The sequence below is a fragment of the Halichoerus grypus genome, chromosome 8 (assembly GCF_964656455.1).
Source record: "Halichoerus grypus chromosome 8, mHalGry1.hap1.1, whole genome shotgun sequence".
Classification (NCBI taxonomy): domain Eukaryota; kingdom Metazoa; phylum Chordata; class Mammalia; order Carnivora; family Phocidae; genus Halichoerus; species Halichoerus grypus.
The window spans coordinates 11880682-11894931 of NC_135719.1; the positions used below are offsets into that span (position 1 = coordinate 11880682).

Below are 14250 nucleotides of genomic sequence, written 5' to 3' on the forward strand. Positions count from 1 at the left end.
CAAGAGGGCTCTCTCTAGGAGGAGATTAAACCCCTCTAGGAAGGCCCAGCAGGGAGCTCACAGTGCCGTGGGGACTAGACAGTCACGAGAGAGAAAGTTTTTCCCTTGACCAAGATCTTGAGCGCCTCCCATGGGCCAGGCCCTGTTCTGGAAGCTGGGGACGCACATTTGGCAAACCAGGACGAGGGCCCCACCCTCTGAGCTGAGGGTTGGCAAGGCACACCTAGACCCAACAACAGAAGGACAAAATGTCACTTAAGTGCCAAGAAGAGAGGAGACAGTCATAGGGACCGGGGGTCGGGGAAGGCATGGGTCTAGGAAGGGGACAGAGCTGGGTTTGAACCAGCTGGCCTTCTCGGGCTTACTGTCTCCCTCTGCGAGCCGCACCTACAGAAGTCGGATAAGCGGAGTTTGCCAGGCCCTGGTGGGGTGAGTGAGGTCACTGAGGGTGGGTGAGATGGGCTTGGCACCTGTCGTCCTTCTCAGAGGGCGGTGTTGAGACATCCCCAGGCCCAGCGGAGACCACTCCGGCCACCAGAGCTGGGGGCCTGCCCCTCGTGTTTGGAAGAGGGGCAGTTAGTTCCCATCCCTTCCCGGACTGAGGGTCCTGAGTGAATGTGGTTCTGGAATCTTCCTGCAGGGGGCAGCAGATTTCCACAAACAGCTTGCCTCGCGGCCAACACTTAAGTTTACACAACCCCCCGGCGAGGCTCCCCGTCACTTCTCTGGCCTGGCGGGCCGCCTCCCTTGGCCGCAGAGCGCACGCGGGAGCCAGGGGCGGGGAGCCACCTCACCCCTGCAGGAAGTGTGACAGGGGATGGGGGAGAGGAGAGGCGGCGGGACGAGGCCAGCCTCACCTGCTCCAGCCGCAGGAGGCCCGGGGGGCGGGGCTGACCGGCCGTGGCCCCGCCCTCTCCGGCCAGGCGGCCCCAGATTCACTGACACAATGGTTGGGGGACGCGCGGGTTCCTGCTCCTTCGGGGGTCCGGCCTCGCCCCCCTCTGCCCTCCGTGTGGCCGCCAGAGGGACGTCCTGAGCCACAAGGCCCAGGCACCACTGCAGCTCCCCCGACCCTCCGCTTAGCACTAAGCTCCCTGGCTTGGGGCCGAAGCCCTCTGTGCCCTGCCCTTGCTGGCCACTCTCCGGGAGCCCCCTAACTGCTCTTGCAGCCTCTTGCAGATACTCGAGGCAGAGCTTGGCCTCCAGGCTGCGGTCCCTCTAACCCCTCCATCACCTCCCCCGGCCTGACGAATCTCCTTCATCTCCAAGATGCAATTCAAGCGTGGTTTCCTCTGAGCAGCCTTCTCGGCCCCTGCTGTTCCCGTTTCCGTTCCTGTCTGTCCCTGCCCTGTGCCCACAGATGCCATCAGAGCCCCGGCCCACCCTGGTGCCTCCACTTTGTCATAGCTGTGGCCTCCGCGTGGGCCGTGTGGGGGCTGGGCTTGGAGCCCTGTCTTGTGAGATGCCCAGAGAAGGGGCCCTGGGGGGCTGAGCAGGCGGAGGCTCAGACCAGGGTTTCCATTTTGATGAACATTTTAAAGAAGTAATTTCAGCAAACCCTGGATCATTTGGAAGAGCGGGAAGGAGAAAAGAACCCAGGACTCTAGGGTTGTATTGGAGCCAAGGGGTCAGTGCTCCTTACCCAGGGGGACAGGGCGACGCACGGCGACAGGTTTCACAGGGTCCGAAGAGTGGAAAGTAGAGGGGACCCGAGTCACTCCCTGGCACCAGTGACAGGGACCTGGACAACCCCACCTTCGTCACAAGGTTTTGTAGTTTTGTTTGGGCTTGATTAGTAAATGTGTCTGGGTTTTATGGTTGAAAGGAGCTATAATTACAATTTATTACAATTAAGAATTTATATTTAGCCTCATGAATTATAAAAACTCCAGCCATGGAGGGAGGGCCTGGAGAAATATTGGCCCCTGGAAGGGGTCTGAACGTTCGCCAGGTATGTTTGGGAACCCTGAGCTGTTCGTGGCCTAGACTTGAGAGTAAATGAAGCCACCCGGGGGGATGCACCTGTGAGCAGAGACCACCATCTGCTGATGGCTACTGGGGGTCGAGCTCTGGGCCCGGCCCATTGCTTTCTTGTATTTTAATAATCTCGTCTTCATGAAATGCTGGGAGGCCCCAAGACTTCAGGTCACACATCCAGGCGAGTGTTAGAACTTGGACTCCACCCAAACTCCTCCCACCTCTCAGGGCCACCCTGTCACTGCCTCCTTCAATGGCTGCCTCCACCGTCACCCAAGCACCTTTGCACCCCTGTCATCATGTTCTGGCAGGCCCTGTGCCTCGGTCCTAATCCTTCCTGCAGGGGTGAGGTGGGGGGTGCTGCCGTTGTCCTGTAATGCCCAGGGGAGAGGGGCCCTGGCCCTTACCTTGGCATTTGGTTTCTGGTGGTCCAGGCCCCCAGCCCTAGACCTGAAGGCCACCCAGGAGCCCTGCGAACCAAGCCCCCTCTCTTGGATGGAGCCTGGGCTTCAAGCCACCTGCACTCCAGGAGGGAGGTGGCCAGAAGGGGGCTCCACCATGATAAATCAGCACTTGGATCAAATACCTGGCAGGGTGCCCGACACACGGCAGGGGGCCAAAAAATGTAGCTGTCATGCTGGGGTGACTCCAGTCTCCGTTAAAATGGGGGTGGGGTCTATAGCAGCAGCTGGGTCATGTCTGGGATTGCTGAGAAGCCTTGTTCCCCCACCTGGGGAAGCTGATGACCACCCCTGGACCATGCTGACCCACTCTGGTGCTGTCTCCTTCTGGAACCCTAAGCCTCTCAGACTTCAGATCCGAGGGATCCTCTCTCCCATCCTTCCTCTCTTCAGGGTCCAGGTTTGAAGTCCCTCTACCCACCCAGCCTCCCGGCGGGGGTCTGGCCTCACTCCCTGCTAACCCAGGACCAGAACCCTGGATTGACTCCACCGAGCCCCTTCTCCGCCCTCGAGGGAAGAGCAGGTAGGTGGCATGGGTGTGGGTGTTCATCTGGAAACTAGGCCATGGCATCTACCTTCGGGGGTGTCATGAAAATTGTCAAAGCAACTGCAAGACTCAAGGTCAGGGTCGTATGTAGGTGTTTGCTCTGCAGGAGGAGAGGGTGGGGGAGGTGCTGGGATTGTGCCCTCCTGGTGGAGGTGCTGACGCTGAGAATGAGGTTGCATCTCACCCCTGCCACACGGTCAGTAGGTTTGACCACCACTTTAGACAAAGCAAACGCATCAGGCCTTAAGCGGGCTCTGTCTGGTTCCTGCGGGAGGGAGGCATGAGGTGAGCAGGAATGGGTCGAATGTGGAAGAATCCATGAGCGGTCCCAGTGTTCCTCTGGACAAGGTGATGTGCCAGCCTTGGCCTTGGGGTCTAGGCTGCCTGGGATGGCGTCCCCTGATCCCAGAAACACCCCCACCACGCCACGCCTTGTATGCGCGCTCCATCTCTTAATTAAGTCCGTTCTGCTGGGGGCCTTCCTGAGAGTGTTCCTTTCTGTTCCTTTCCTTCAGGGCGTAGATTCAGGTCACAGGCAGGAAGTGATCAAACGGTCAAAAGTGCAGAAAGCCCGGAAGGATGGGGAAGGTAGCTGAGGGGAAGCTGTTTCAACAGGTAGCGGGGTTCTTGGCCCACAGATTCAGCGGGGTGGGGCCGATTCCCCAGAGACAATGGGGGCCTCCATGGAATTAGAGGTCCTTAGACTCCTGCTTAGGGCGTGCAGGGTTCCCACCGACCCCTGGCCAGAACACGGAGCTTCTCCAGCCGAGGTGGGAGCTGGACAAAGAACTCTTCAATTGTTTCAAGAGTTGGACAAGTAAGGCTAACCAGGCCAAAGAGACGTGATTTCTGGAGCATCCCTAAGAGATGAACCCATGGCACAAAGTAGGGTCCCTGCCCTTAGTGTCTGGTGGGAGACACCCGCGCGTGAGGCTAGAGGGTGGGACTGTCCCGATCTCAGTCAGCCTGGGAGCAGGCAGGGCCAGGGGTCTGCCTGGCGTGCTGGAGCTTTCCCCTGGACACCGGCTCAGGCAGTGAGCCCCCGACGGCGGTGTGACCCGGTGGGATGAGAAGGGGAGGGAGTGGATGCTTGTTGGGGTGTAAGGCTTGCTTGGGGCGTGCTCCCTATATTCTGTTATTTCTTGCACGAGTCTTCCCAAGCATCCCTGTGGGAGGGCCACCACCTTCCTTGTGCAGACAAGGATACTTAAGTCCCGGGTCACGCAGCCAGCAAGAGGCAAGTCCAGGAGTGGGACGAGCCTCCTTCTAGCCCATGGAGGCTCCCGCACACCAGCCAGTAGCTGTGGGGAGTCGATAACGCCCCTCCCAGGGGTTCCTTGCTATTCTTTGAATTTTCCGTTTTACAATTTTAATACCATTTTCCCCATCACGATCAGAACTTTGGTCCCTGCCTAATTTGGTATTTGGGGTAAGGCCCCATGTTGGGGAGCCCAGCTGTCCTTTTCCAAGCATATGGCCTGGGGTCCCCCTGAGGTGTGAGATTCTCTGCTGGAGCTTGGCCTTGGGACTAGCCACCAAGTGACATCTTCCAATCTTACCAACCACAGCACTGCAACCAGCTTGTTCAAGGACAGCACCTTCCCTTGGTTCTGGGAGTTCCTTTTATGAGCCCTGCGCTCTGTAAACATTTGCTCCTGGGAAGTGTACATCATTTAATTTGAATTTGAAAGACAATCCAGGGGCGCTTGGGTGGCTCAGTCTGTTGAGCATCTGACTCTTGGTTTAGGCTCAGGTCACGATCTCAGCCTCAGGGGATGGAGGCCCCCCACTGGCTCCAGGCTTAGCGGGGAGTCTGCCTGAGATTCGCTCTCTCCCTCTCCCTCTGCTCCTCCCTACGCTCAAAATAAAGAAATAAAATCGGTAATAATAATAATAATAATAATAATAATAATAATAATTAAAGACAACTCAGCTGCATGTGGTTTCCAATGTGTCCCAAAGTAAAATTTTGCTTTTTGTGTCCCAAACGCGCTCCCCCGTGGCTCAGTGAGTGGCGCCACAGTTTACCCAGGCGCTCAGCACCCACCCCCGGTTCTCCCACTCGCAAACCCCGCCCGCAGCTCCAGCGTGTTATGCCCCGAAGTGGGTCATTCGTGACGCCTCCGGCACCCCACGCCCCCATCCCACTTCTGACCACGTGCCGGAGCGCCCGGCTTCCTCTCTCTCCCTGGAAGGATTCCATTAAAACCCAAGCTGGACACCTCCCGCCCCTGCCCACAGCGGCAAAGGGCCTCCTCCGGCAGCTGGAACAAAACGTCACGTCCCCGTCCCTCGCTGGTGGGCCTGCGGTGCTCCCTCCGGCCGCTCGGCAGCCTCACCTGGACCCTGGTCCGTGCGCTCAGGCCGTCTAGCCCCAGTTTCCTGCTGCCCCTCGAACGCCGCCGCTGGCGGGCCAGGCCCTCTGCCCAGAAGGGTCTCTGCCGCTCTTTGCCTGGCTCGTCCCCCAAATGCACGCAGCTGATCTGCTCAGGGGTACCCCCCCCCCCCGCCCCGGACACCGCGGGATGAAAGCTCCTCCCCACCCTCCTCCAATCCGGGTGGGTCTCTCTCTCTCTCTGAGGAGCCCGCGTCCCTTTCCCCTGCGGTGCTTGTCCCCCGGGGACATCCGATCGTGTCACTGTGCGCTGACCGGTCTGTCCAGCGAGCACGCAGGGCACTCTGTCCGTGGGGACTCGGCCGGACGCCCCCAGCGCAGGCGGCCCGGAAGGAGTGCGCGCGCGAACGCAGAACATGCGCCGTTGCCAAGGGAGGCGAGCGCCACGTTGGGCGGCCTCGCGGGGCCGCTCGGGGGCCCACGTGCGCGGCGGTGTGTGAGCGTGAGCTCGCTGCAGTTCTGTAATGACCTCGGGAGGGAGGGACTCATAATTCCGTGTTACAAACAAGGACTCCAAGGCTCCAAAAATCCAAAGGAGACCACACAACTAGTGACGGGCAGAGCCAGTTTGGACGCCAAGCGGGCCTGCAGCCCGAGACCAAGTGCCGCGGCCCCCCCGCCCCGCTCCACGGGGCTCCCTGGCATCACTGATGAGCCCCAGTCACGCCGGGCTCGGATGCGTCTCTGCCCAGGGCTCCCGGTGAGGGTTTTCACCCCAGAATTTGCCCCCTTCATCATGAATGGCCCTCATGCATGTGTTGCTAGCAGCCCTTCCCTCCTGATGAATTCTGGTCGGCCACACAAAATCTCCAAGAGTCTCTGCCACACATCAGAGTGCTGGGGTGCAGCGAGGGGAGACGCACCTCCATCTGCTAATGCTTTTACCTCCAGGCCGGCTGGCCCGCACGCATCTCGCTGGCAGAGGAGGCTGCTCCAAACCCAGCCCGCAGTGCAAGCTGAAGCCACTTCTTGGGGATCATTTAGCTCAAGACTCCGTGTTCCATATTCATGATGAAATGCAAATTTCCATGTTCATGGGCGACTAGTAGCATGGTACTGGGAAAGAGTTCCAGCTGGTTAAGTTTAGGGTCCTGAACGAGTTCCAAACCAAGAATATTCTCTGGCAAGTGCCGTAGCATTTTCATCTGATGGTGAACGGGATTTTTTTTAGTTTCAATCCTGTGTGCCCTGGCTTCTCCATCATCGGTTCTTCCGCGCTGGTCAAGTGCCAGAGACTCTGCTGCCTCCGTGGCGCCTCCCCCGTGAGTTATTCCAACCCCGGCTACTACTGAGAGAGAGACACAGAGAGAGAGAGAGAGGGAGAGGCCTACCGGTCCTGACAGTTGGGGCAACAGGAGAAGATGTGTAGGTATGTTCGGACTCATTTTGTCCCTTCCAGTCTGGTTCTTCCTGCCAGTGCCTGGAATCTCACGCTCCCTCTGGGAACCTGGGTTCTAGAAGGTTCTCCCTTCCTGCCTTTGACCTTCTTCTTCGGTTTGGATGGGTTACACGCTCACTCTCTGGATTCCTGCCCTCACTAGCCTTTCAGCTTACCCCCCTCCCAAGCTCTCAGGGTCTGTGTGGCCCTCTCCCCTCTCCTCCCACCCACCGCCTCACTCAACCCCTCCTGCTCTGGGAAAACAGGGATACCAGCCCTGGCACACTCCCTGTGTGCCAGGCCCCGTCCTGAGTCCTTTACAGGAATTAACTCGCCGATTCTCCCAACAACCCTATGGGATAGGCACTCCCCACCTTACAGAGGAGGAATCAGAGGCTCAAGAGAGGTTAAGTGACTTGCTCAAGGTCACAGGGCTAGGAAAGGGGAGAACCCCGGGATGTGGCCTGGCTTAACGGTGCTGCTATTCCCCCTTATGACATTTGGTGTTAAGAGCAGTCCCAGACAGGACAAAAAGGACCTCTTGGGCCTGCCCTGCTAAGGACCCTAGGCAAATCAATTCATTTCTCTGAGCCTCTGTTTCTTTGTCTGTAAGATGGGCATGAATTTGTTCCTGACTCATTGCTTGGTTTTTAAAAGGTGAAATGTGATGACAGCTAGTAGGGAACCTGGCCCCAAGCAAGCCTTGATCCCCTCTGCAGAGCCATCACTCTGGCCCTGGGCTGTGTAAGCAGGGGACCTGCGGGAGGGCAGTAGCCACAGTCCCAGCTCTAGGGCTCCTAGATTGATGGGGGCAGCTGACCCGGCATCATCCTGAGTCTGAGGCCAGCCCACCCAACCTCGTGCCCCCCACCCCCTTCATGTCCCTCCGCCATGTGGCCATCATCTGTCCCCAAAACTGTTCCAGCCTCACTTGGAGCCCTCAAGCCCCATAGGAGAAAAAGTAATTTTAGAGAAGTAGGGAGCTTGTGTTAAATGGCTTCACGCTCCACAAGCGTCCGCAACTCCCCTTCACGTGTGCACACACGTGGGCTAGCTATGCCCGGACGCACATACCATAAGGGGCCCCCCCCATCGAAGCCAACCCTCCACCCCTCCAAAGGAGCCAGTCTATTCAGAAAGCAAATTCCAACACGCAGTCCAAAAGAAAATAACAAAACAAAAAAAACCCCAAACTTTACTTGCATTTAGCCGTTAATAAATAATTTACAATATGTACATGCGGTGACACTCTACACAGGTCGCAGACACAAGGACGCAGTGAGGGGTCCCCACTTCCAAGCAGAACGCAATCAAACACAACCAAAATAAAGTGCTTCACTTTTTACTTCCAACACAGGGACCATCTAAAAACCAGCAGGGCGGGCCGGGGCCGAGCCTCCTACCTGCCTGCCCTGGGGTCGGGCAGAGAAAGGGGACCTCTTGGAGGGGAGGCGGGGAGCCTCTTGCGCCAGTGTATGAGAGGTCCCTGGGGAACAGCAGAAGGGCTGCCCCGAGACCGAAGGGCCAGGACAGTGTGGGGGCTGTGGGAACCGCCCTCCTGCCCCTTTTGGGGGTGGAGCCTGGCCCGGTGTTGGTCCCTGGGTTCTCTGGGACAGCAGCAGAGGCGGGACTGGTTTGGGGCTCCTCGGATGGGCAGCCCGGGATGGCAGGAGGTGGGCGCCAGGGCTCTCGGCAGCAAGCCCCCCTCTCCTGGCTGTGTGGCCACGGGCTTAAGGGAGGGGACTCGAGGGATGAGACCAGCCAGGGATGCTCAGGGCTGAGAAGCTTGCAGACCCTGCTCCTCTCCTCAGCCTGCAGATGTGGGTGGACAGGTGGGGAGCGGGGCTCTGGGGGGCAGGTGAGGGGAACGAAGAGGATCAGGGCAGGCCAGCTGGCCCTGTCCACTGCGCCTCCTGCCCACGCCCTGCGGCCCAAGCTCCCCTGCCCGGGGGCTCTTGCCACCTGCCGGAAAGAAGGGGACAGAAAGCAAGGGGTACTTCTGTTTAGACATTTAGAAATGAGGACATGACCTCCTAAGCACAGGGGGGGACTGGGGGGCGGGGAGGGAAGGAGCCCGAGAAGAGCATCGGAGCCTGTGAGTGTCGTCGCTCAGACCTCCTGCTGACAGCCCCTGCTGGCCCAGCTGCAGGCTTGGAGGCAGGGACCCGCAGCAGGGACCCGGAGCAGGGACCCAGCAGCCAGGCTGCGCGCGGGAGTCTCTCCTCGGCTCACAAGCAGGCCACGGCAGGAAGGCACCAGGCGGGCACAACCTTTGGGTCAAAGGATGACAATTTGCTAAAGATGCCGAGCAGCCCCCCAGAGTCGTCCTAAGGCCCGAGGGGAAAGGAGGCCCCGCCTGGGGGGGGGTCCAGCCTCGCGGATGCCTCAGCCCCTCAGCTTAGTGTGTGCGAGTGTGCTCGTGTGAGTGTGTGTGCGTGTGGCGGGCACGGGCAGCGGTCGGCTGGGCCTGTTTCAGTGCATTGCAGGGGGGGGGGGAGGAGCTCGACTCTGATCAATCCCAGTGTCTCTGGCAGGGCAGGGGTGGGGGGCTTCGGCCTGAGGGGCTCTGTTTTGCACATTCACACTGCGGGGCGGGTGGAGGGGAGCGGCTCCCCCCCTCACACAACTCAACTGTCACAAACATCACAGCACCAGTCACCACGACCTCTCAAGGCCCCCTGACGGAGGGGGCGGGGTGGGGGGGGAGGGGCCACCCCCTGCCCCAGCCCTTGCCAGCACACAGCCCAGGGCAGCTCTGAGGTAACCGTCCACAGCCCGCCGGCCAGTGGCTGCCTCCTCTCCTGACCCCTGCAGACCCTGCAGGGTCGTCCCCTCCCCCCACCCCCCGTGCGCCCCGACGGCCCCAGCCCTCCTGCAGCCGCCCACCGGCTCAGGGACGGGCAGCCGCCCCTCTCTGCCCTACGCGGCCACAGCCTCCAGGAAGGCGGGGAGCAGGGCGAGGAGCATCAGGCTGCCCAGGAGGGGCCGGGGGGCGGGGGGCAGCGCTGCGGCGGCCGCCCGGCCCGGTGGCTCCCGAGTCCTCTCGTACAGGTGCAGCCTGTCTTTGTCGGAGTGCAGCATCTTGACGTCCTCCAGGGCGTAGTAGGCGGCCAGCGTGAAGTTCACGTCGCCCGTGGTGAGCAGGTCGAAGACGCAGGCCTGGTAGTAGAGGTCCTCCACGGGCAGCTTCTCCTTGCACTTGGCCACGGCCGTCTCGTACGGGAAGGTGTCCGGGGCCGCGGGCGCGGGGCTGGCGGCCTCTGGCCTGTGGGGGCCGGGGCCCTCGGCGTTGGCGCGGAAGGCCTGGAAGTCGATCTGCTGGTTGAGGGGGCAGCCCCGCAGGCAGAGGTAGAGGCCCTGGCTGTCCCGGTCCTCCACGGCGTTGACCACCTCCTCGGGCATGCGGACCGCGAACGTCAGGTAGCGTCCCACCTGGCGCACCACGATGGTGGTGCCGATGTACTTGGCCTGGATCTCCACGTGCTGGCCTGACACCTTCTCCGTGATCTTCAGGCTGTTGGCCCCGTGCTTGTCCCCGCCGTTCTTGGAGCCATCGGCGAAGGCGGCGGGGAGCTCGTCCATCTCCGCCTGGTACACCTTCTGGTCCACGCACTCCTGGAAGTTCTTGAAGATGATGGTGAGCTGGGGGGAGGAGGGGGAAGGGGATGGAGAGAGGGGGTTAGCGATGCCGAGATGGTGGTGCGGGGGAGGCCCAGCCCACGCTGGCGATGCTGGGGACAGGAGGAGCCCCCATGATGCCCCAAGCCGTCCCTCCCCATTTTGGTCACCTTTTGGTGCCACCTGCATTATTATGCACTTAATTTTTTTCTTTAAAACAACTTGTTTTACTCTAGGACAAAGGGGAAAAAAGGAGAGAGAGACAAACCAAGAGACAGACTCTTAACTATAGAGGACAAACTGATGGTTCCCAGAGGGGATGTGGGTGTGGGGGGGGTGGGGGAAACAGGTGATGGGGATGAAGAGCACGCTTATCCTGATGAGCACTGAGTAATGTATGGAATTGCTGAATCCCTATATTGTACGTCTGAAATTAATATTACACTGTATGTGAACTATACTGGAATTAAAAACTTAGTAAAAAAAAAAAACCCAACTTGTTTTATTGAAAACAAAAAACAAAAACAAAAACAAAAAAAAACGGACTTAGAATGGGAACTTTAAATCACTCCCCTAAATAGAAAACCAGCTCATTTACTATATATAGAGGTGGACCATAAAAAGAAAAGCACAGCTAATTAAAAATAAAACTTCATTATCTATTATAGGAGGCTGAGTAATGGCCCCCAAGATACCAGGCCCTAATTCCTGGAACCAGCGAATGTTACCTTCTATGCAAAAGAGACCTCGCAGAGGTGATTAGGTTAAGGACACTGAGACGGCCAAGTTATCCAGGATTAGCTGGATGGGCCCTAAATAGAATCACGCGTGTCCTCCCAAGATGGAGGCAGGGGGAGAGGGGACCATCGAAGAGGGGAAGGCTCTTTCCACAGAGGCAGAGACCGGAGTGGGGGGTGCCCATAGCCCAGGGATGCTGGCAACCACCAGAGCCTGGGAGAGGCACCGAACGGATTTCTCCCGGGAGCCTCCAGAAGGATGGACCCTCCTAACGCCTTCGTGTTAGCCCTGAAAGACTCATTTCAGATTTCTCACCTCCAGAGCTACAAGACCAGACATTTCTGCTTGTTGGAAACCCTGAATTTGTGGTGGTTGTTACAGCAGCGACAGGCAACTAAGCTGGTCCCCAACCATCTCACGTGATCTCTCAAGCCGCCCGTGGACCTGCTGCCAGATGCCTTCCAAAGGGCCATCAGCCACTGGCTGAGCGTAACGGCAGGTGGATGAGGACAGACTCAGGCTCACAGAGAGAACGGACAGGCCGAGGCCTGCAGAGGCCACTGTGGCAGGGCTGCCCTGAAGGGTCACCCAGCCAGGCCTCGGAGGTGAGCAGGGGGAAGAAGGAGAGGAGGGCACCAGTCAGAGAAAGGAAGACGGGGGGCGGGGAGGGGGGCTCCAGGGTGAGCACGCAGCCCCCACGAGGGCAGCAGGGAGGCCCATGTCTGCTGGTGCCTGCAGCGGGGGATGAGGGGCTGCGCCAAGCTGCTGGAGGAGAAGCAGATGGTGGGGGGCTCCACAAGTAACCGTCCTCCTGAGAATCACAGACGCAGGCGCGGTTGCTGCATCTTCTAGTCCTGTGGGGCGCTGCAGGGGAGGATGACATGACCTCCCATTCAGAGTGGAGGAAAGTCAGGCTCAGAGAGGTCAAGGGACTCGCCCAAGGTCACACAGCCAGCAAGAGGTAGAACGGCTTTAGTCTCTTGGTTTCCAGCCCCTGGGCTCTTTTTGGCCACAAGCCCCCAGGGTGGGAGGCCTGGGAGAAGGATGGAGACAAACAGCCTGGGGAGCGAGCATTTCCCCTTGTTATCCTGGCTGAAGGGCCAGGCTGCTCTTTCCCCCCATAATCCTAACTAGGAAGATTGCATGGGCTGGAGACAGGAGTCCAATCTGGGAGAGAAACCACCACCCCTCCTTCATTCCTATGCCCAGGTGCCAACTTTTTACCACCGGTGGCTTGAAGACCCCTGCCCCCTGAACCAAGGGTAGCTGGAACCTGAACTCCGGCCCAAGGCCAGGGAGGGAGGCCGGGTCATGGGACAAGAGGGCACCCAGGCCTTTTGGGGCCCCCTGCTAAGCCCCCACCCCTAACCTGCGCATTGCCCTCACCCCCCTGGGCCACCAGTCCTAGAACTTGTCCCCTGTCCCCAGGAGGGGAGAGGCCCAGCCAGCTGTGTAATGGGATCCCTGAGGGGTACCATACCTGCAGGCTGAGGGGGCCCCGGATGTCCTGGCCGTGGCTGAATTTTGTGCTCGGGCGCCCTGGGCGATGTGGCAGTGGGAGGGGCACAACGAAGGCCTAGCAAGCAGGTCCTACGGGCAGGGGGAGGCAGGAGAGCTGTGAAGGACCTCAGCTCAGGCCCAGGGTCCGGAGAGGCCGGGGCCCAGGGTACGGTCTGGGGCCGGGCCACAGGCCAGGCAGTGTGGCTACAGTTCGGGAGGTGGGGGGGGGGGCTGGCGGCGGCCAGGGGCACAGACAGGAGGCCGAGGGGGAAGCAGGCAGGGAGCGGCCTCAGCCTGGAGCCTCAGGAGCAGAGCTAAAGTTCTAGGCTGAGCCAAACCAACAGGGTATGGAGGGCCCGGCTGGAGGTGTCCAGGCTGTTTCATCACTGCTCACACTGGTGAAGCATACGGGTGACTGGGCCGGGAGTGCATGAGGGGCCTGGACCTTCAGAGAGAAACTCCTCCCCCCCAACCCCAGCCCGATACTCAGAAAGCTGAGGATGAGAGGCAGGCCGCGGTTGGGGATTTCGGGGACTCCAGACTCTTGGGCCTTTGTGGGCCCCCTCCTCCAACACAAATATTAAAATTACATTTTGTGAGCACCCTGGTGTCAAGACTAATACAGTCGAGGCGGGACGATGCTGACTTTCCCTTCTGACTTGAAAACGAATGAAAGCTTTTTCGTGGGTCCCTGGATGTCTTGGGGCCCCTGGCGCTGTGCCTGTTGGGGCCCGGCGAATGGTCAGGATGGACGGGGACATTCTGCTGTCCACACGGGACACGAGGAGGGGCTGGTGCTCCGAAGCTGGAGGCCGGGGGGGCCTGGCGGAGTCCAGGCCCGGGGTAGGCACGGCGTCTTGGGCACCGGCCTCGATGTCCCCATGCCTCCCTGGGAGGCCAGCGCCCGGTCCTGTGAAGCAGTGCACCCCAGGTTTGCTGTGGGATGTCACAGGTGGCCGCAGCCCCTCCATCCCGCTTGGAGCCCTACCCATCGGACCCCAGGAGCCTGCCGCTGCCCTGCCATCCCTGGCCGACAAAAATGCCCACTTCCTAGCTCCACCTCCTGCTGCTTCCTTCTCTCGATCCCACGGCGCCCGCCCCGATGTGGAGGCTGCCTGTGGGGGGCCGGGAGGTGCAGCCAGGGTGGTCTGGGCAGTGGGTGGTCCTGCCATTGGGGGGGCGAGCGACGGGGGGCTCCGGTGTCCCTGCCTGGTGTGCCGGGGAGCAGGGGGGTGGGGGTGGGGGGCTGCTGGTTTCCAAGTGCTATCCGTCTCCTGGAACAGGAAAAGCTGGTTTCCCTCTAACAGTCATCTCTCGCGGAGACAGGCTCCTGGAAGGCTGACAGCCTGCTAGACTCTTCTTGGCACCAGCGCCAGGGACTCCACCACAAGTCACAGCATGAAGGGGCCTGTCGAGAGCCGGGCGGCTCGCTGCTAGCTCGGCCACGGGTACGGCTGCCACTCCTGTCTTGGCCGCCCCCCTTCCCAGGGGGGCCCGAGGCCCCTCCACCGCGCCAGGCCCGGCGCTAGGGGCTGTACCTACACAAGGCGGGCAAAGAGTCCGAGAGCCTTGTCCTCAAGGAGCTCACCCTCCAGGGGGCGACAGACCAAGGAGACGAGTTAGGCGGTGGGACGGA

The 14250-nt window shown here is 60.0% G+C and overlaps 1 protein-coding gene across 1 annotated transcript in view; it reads right to left on the minus strand.

Moving 5' to 3' along the window:
- Positions 1-7927: 7927 nt before the first annotated feature.
- Positions 7928-14250, minus strand: part of RGMA (repulsive guidance molecule BMP co-receptor a) — a 44281-nt gene continuing 37958 nt past the window's right edge. Inside the window, exon 4 of the mRNA XM_036069743.2 lies at positions 7928-10400. Within this exon, the coding sequence (XP_035925636.1) occupies positions 9678-10400 (723 nt within the window). The 3' untranslated portion in view covers positions 7928-9677. The remainder of the gene's footprint in view (positions 10401-14250) is intronic.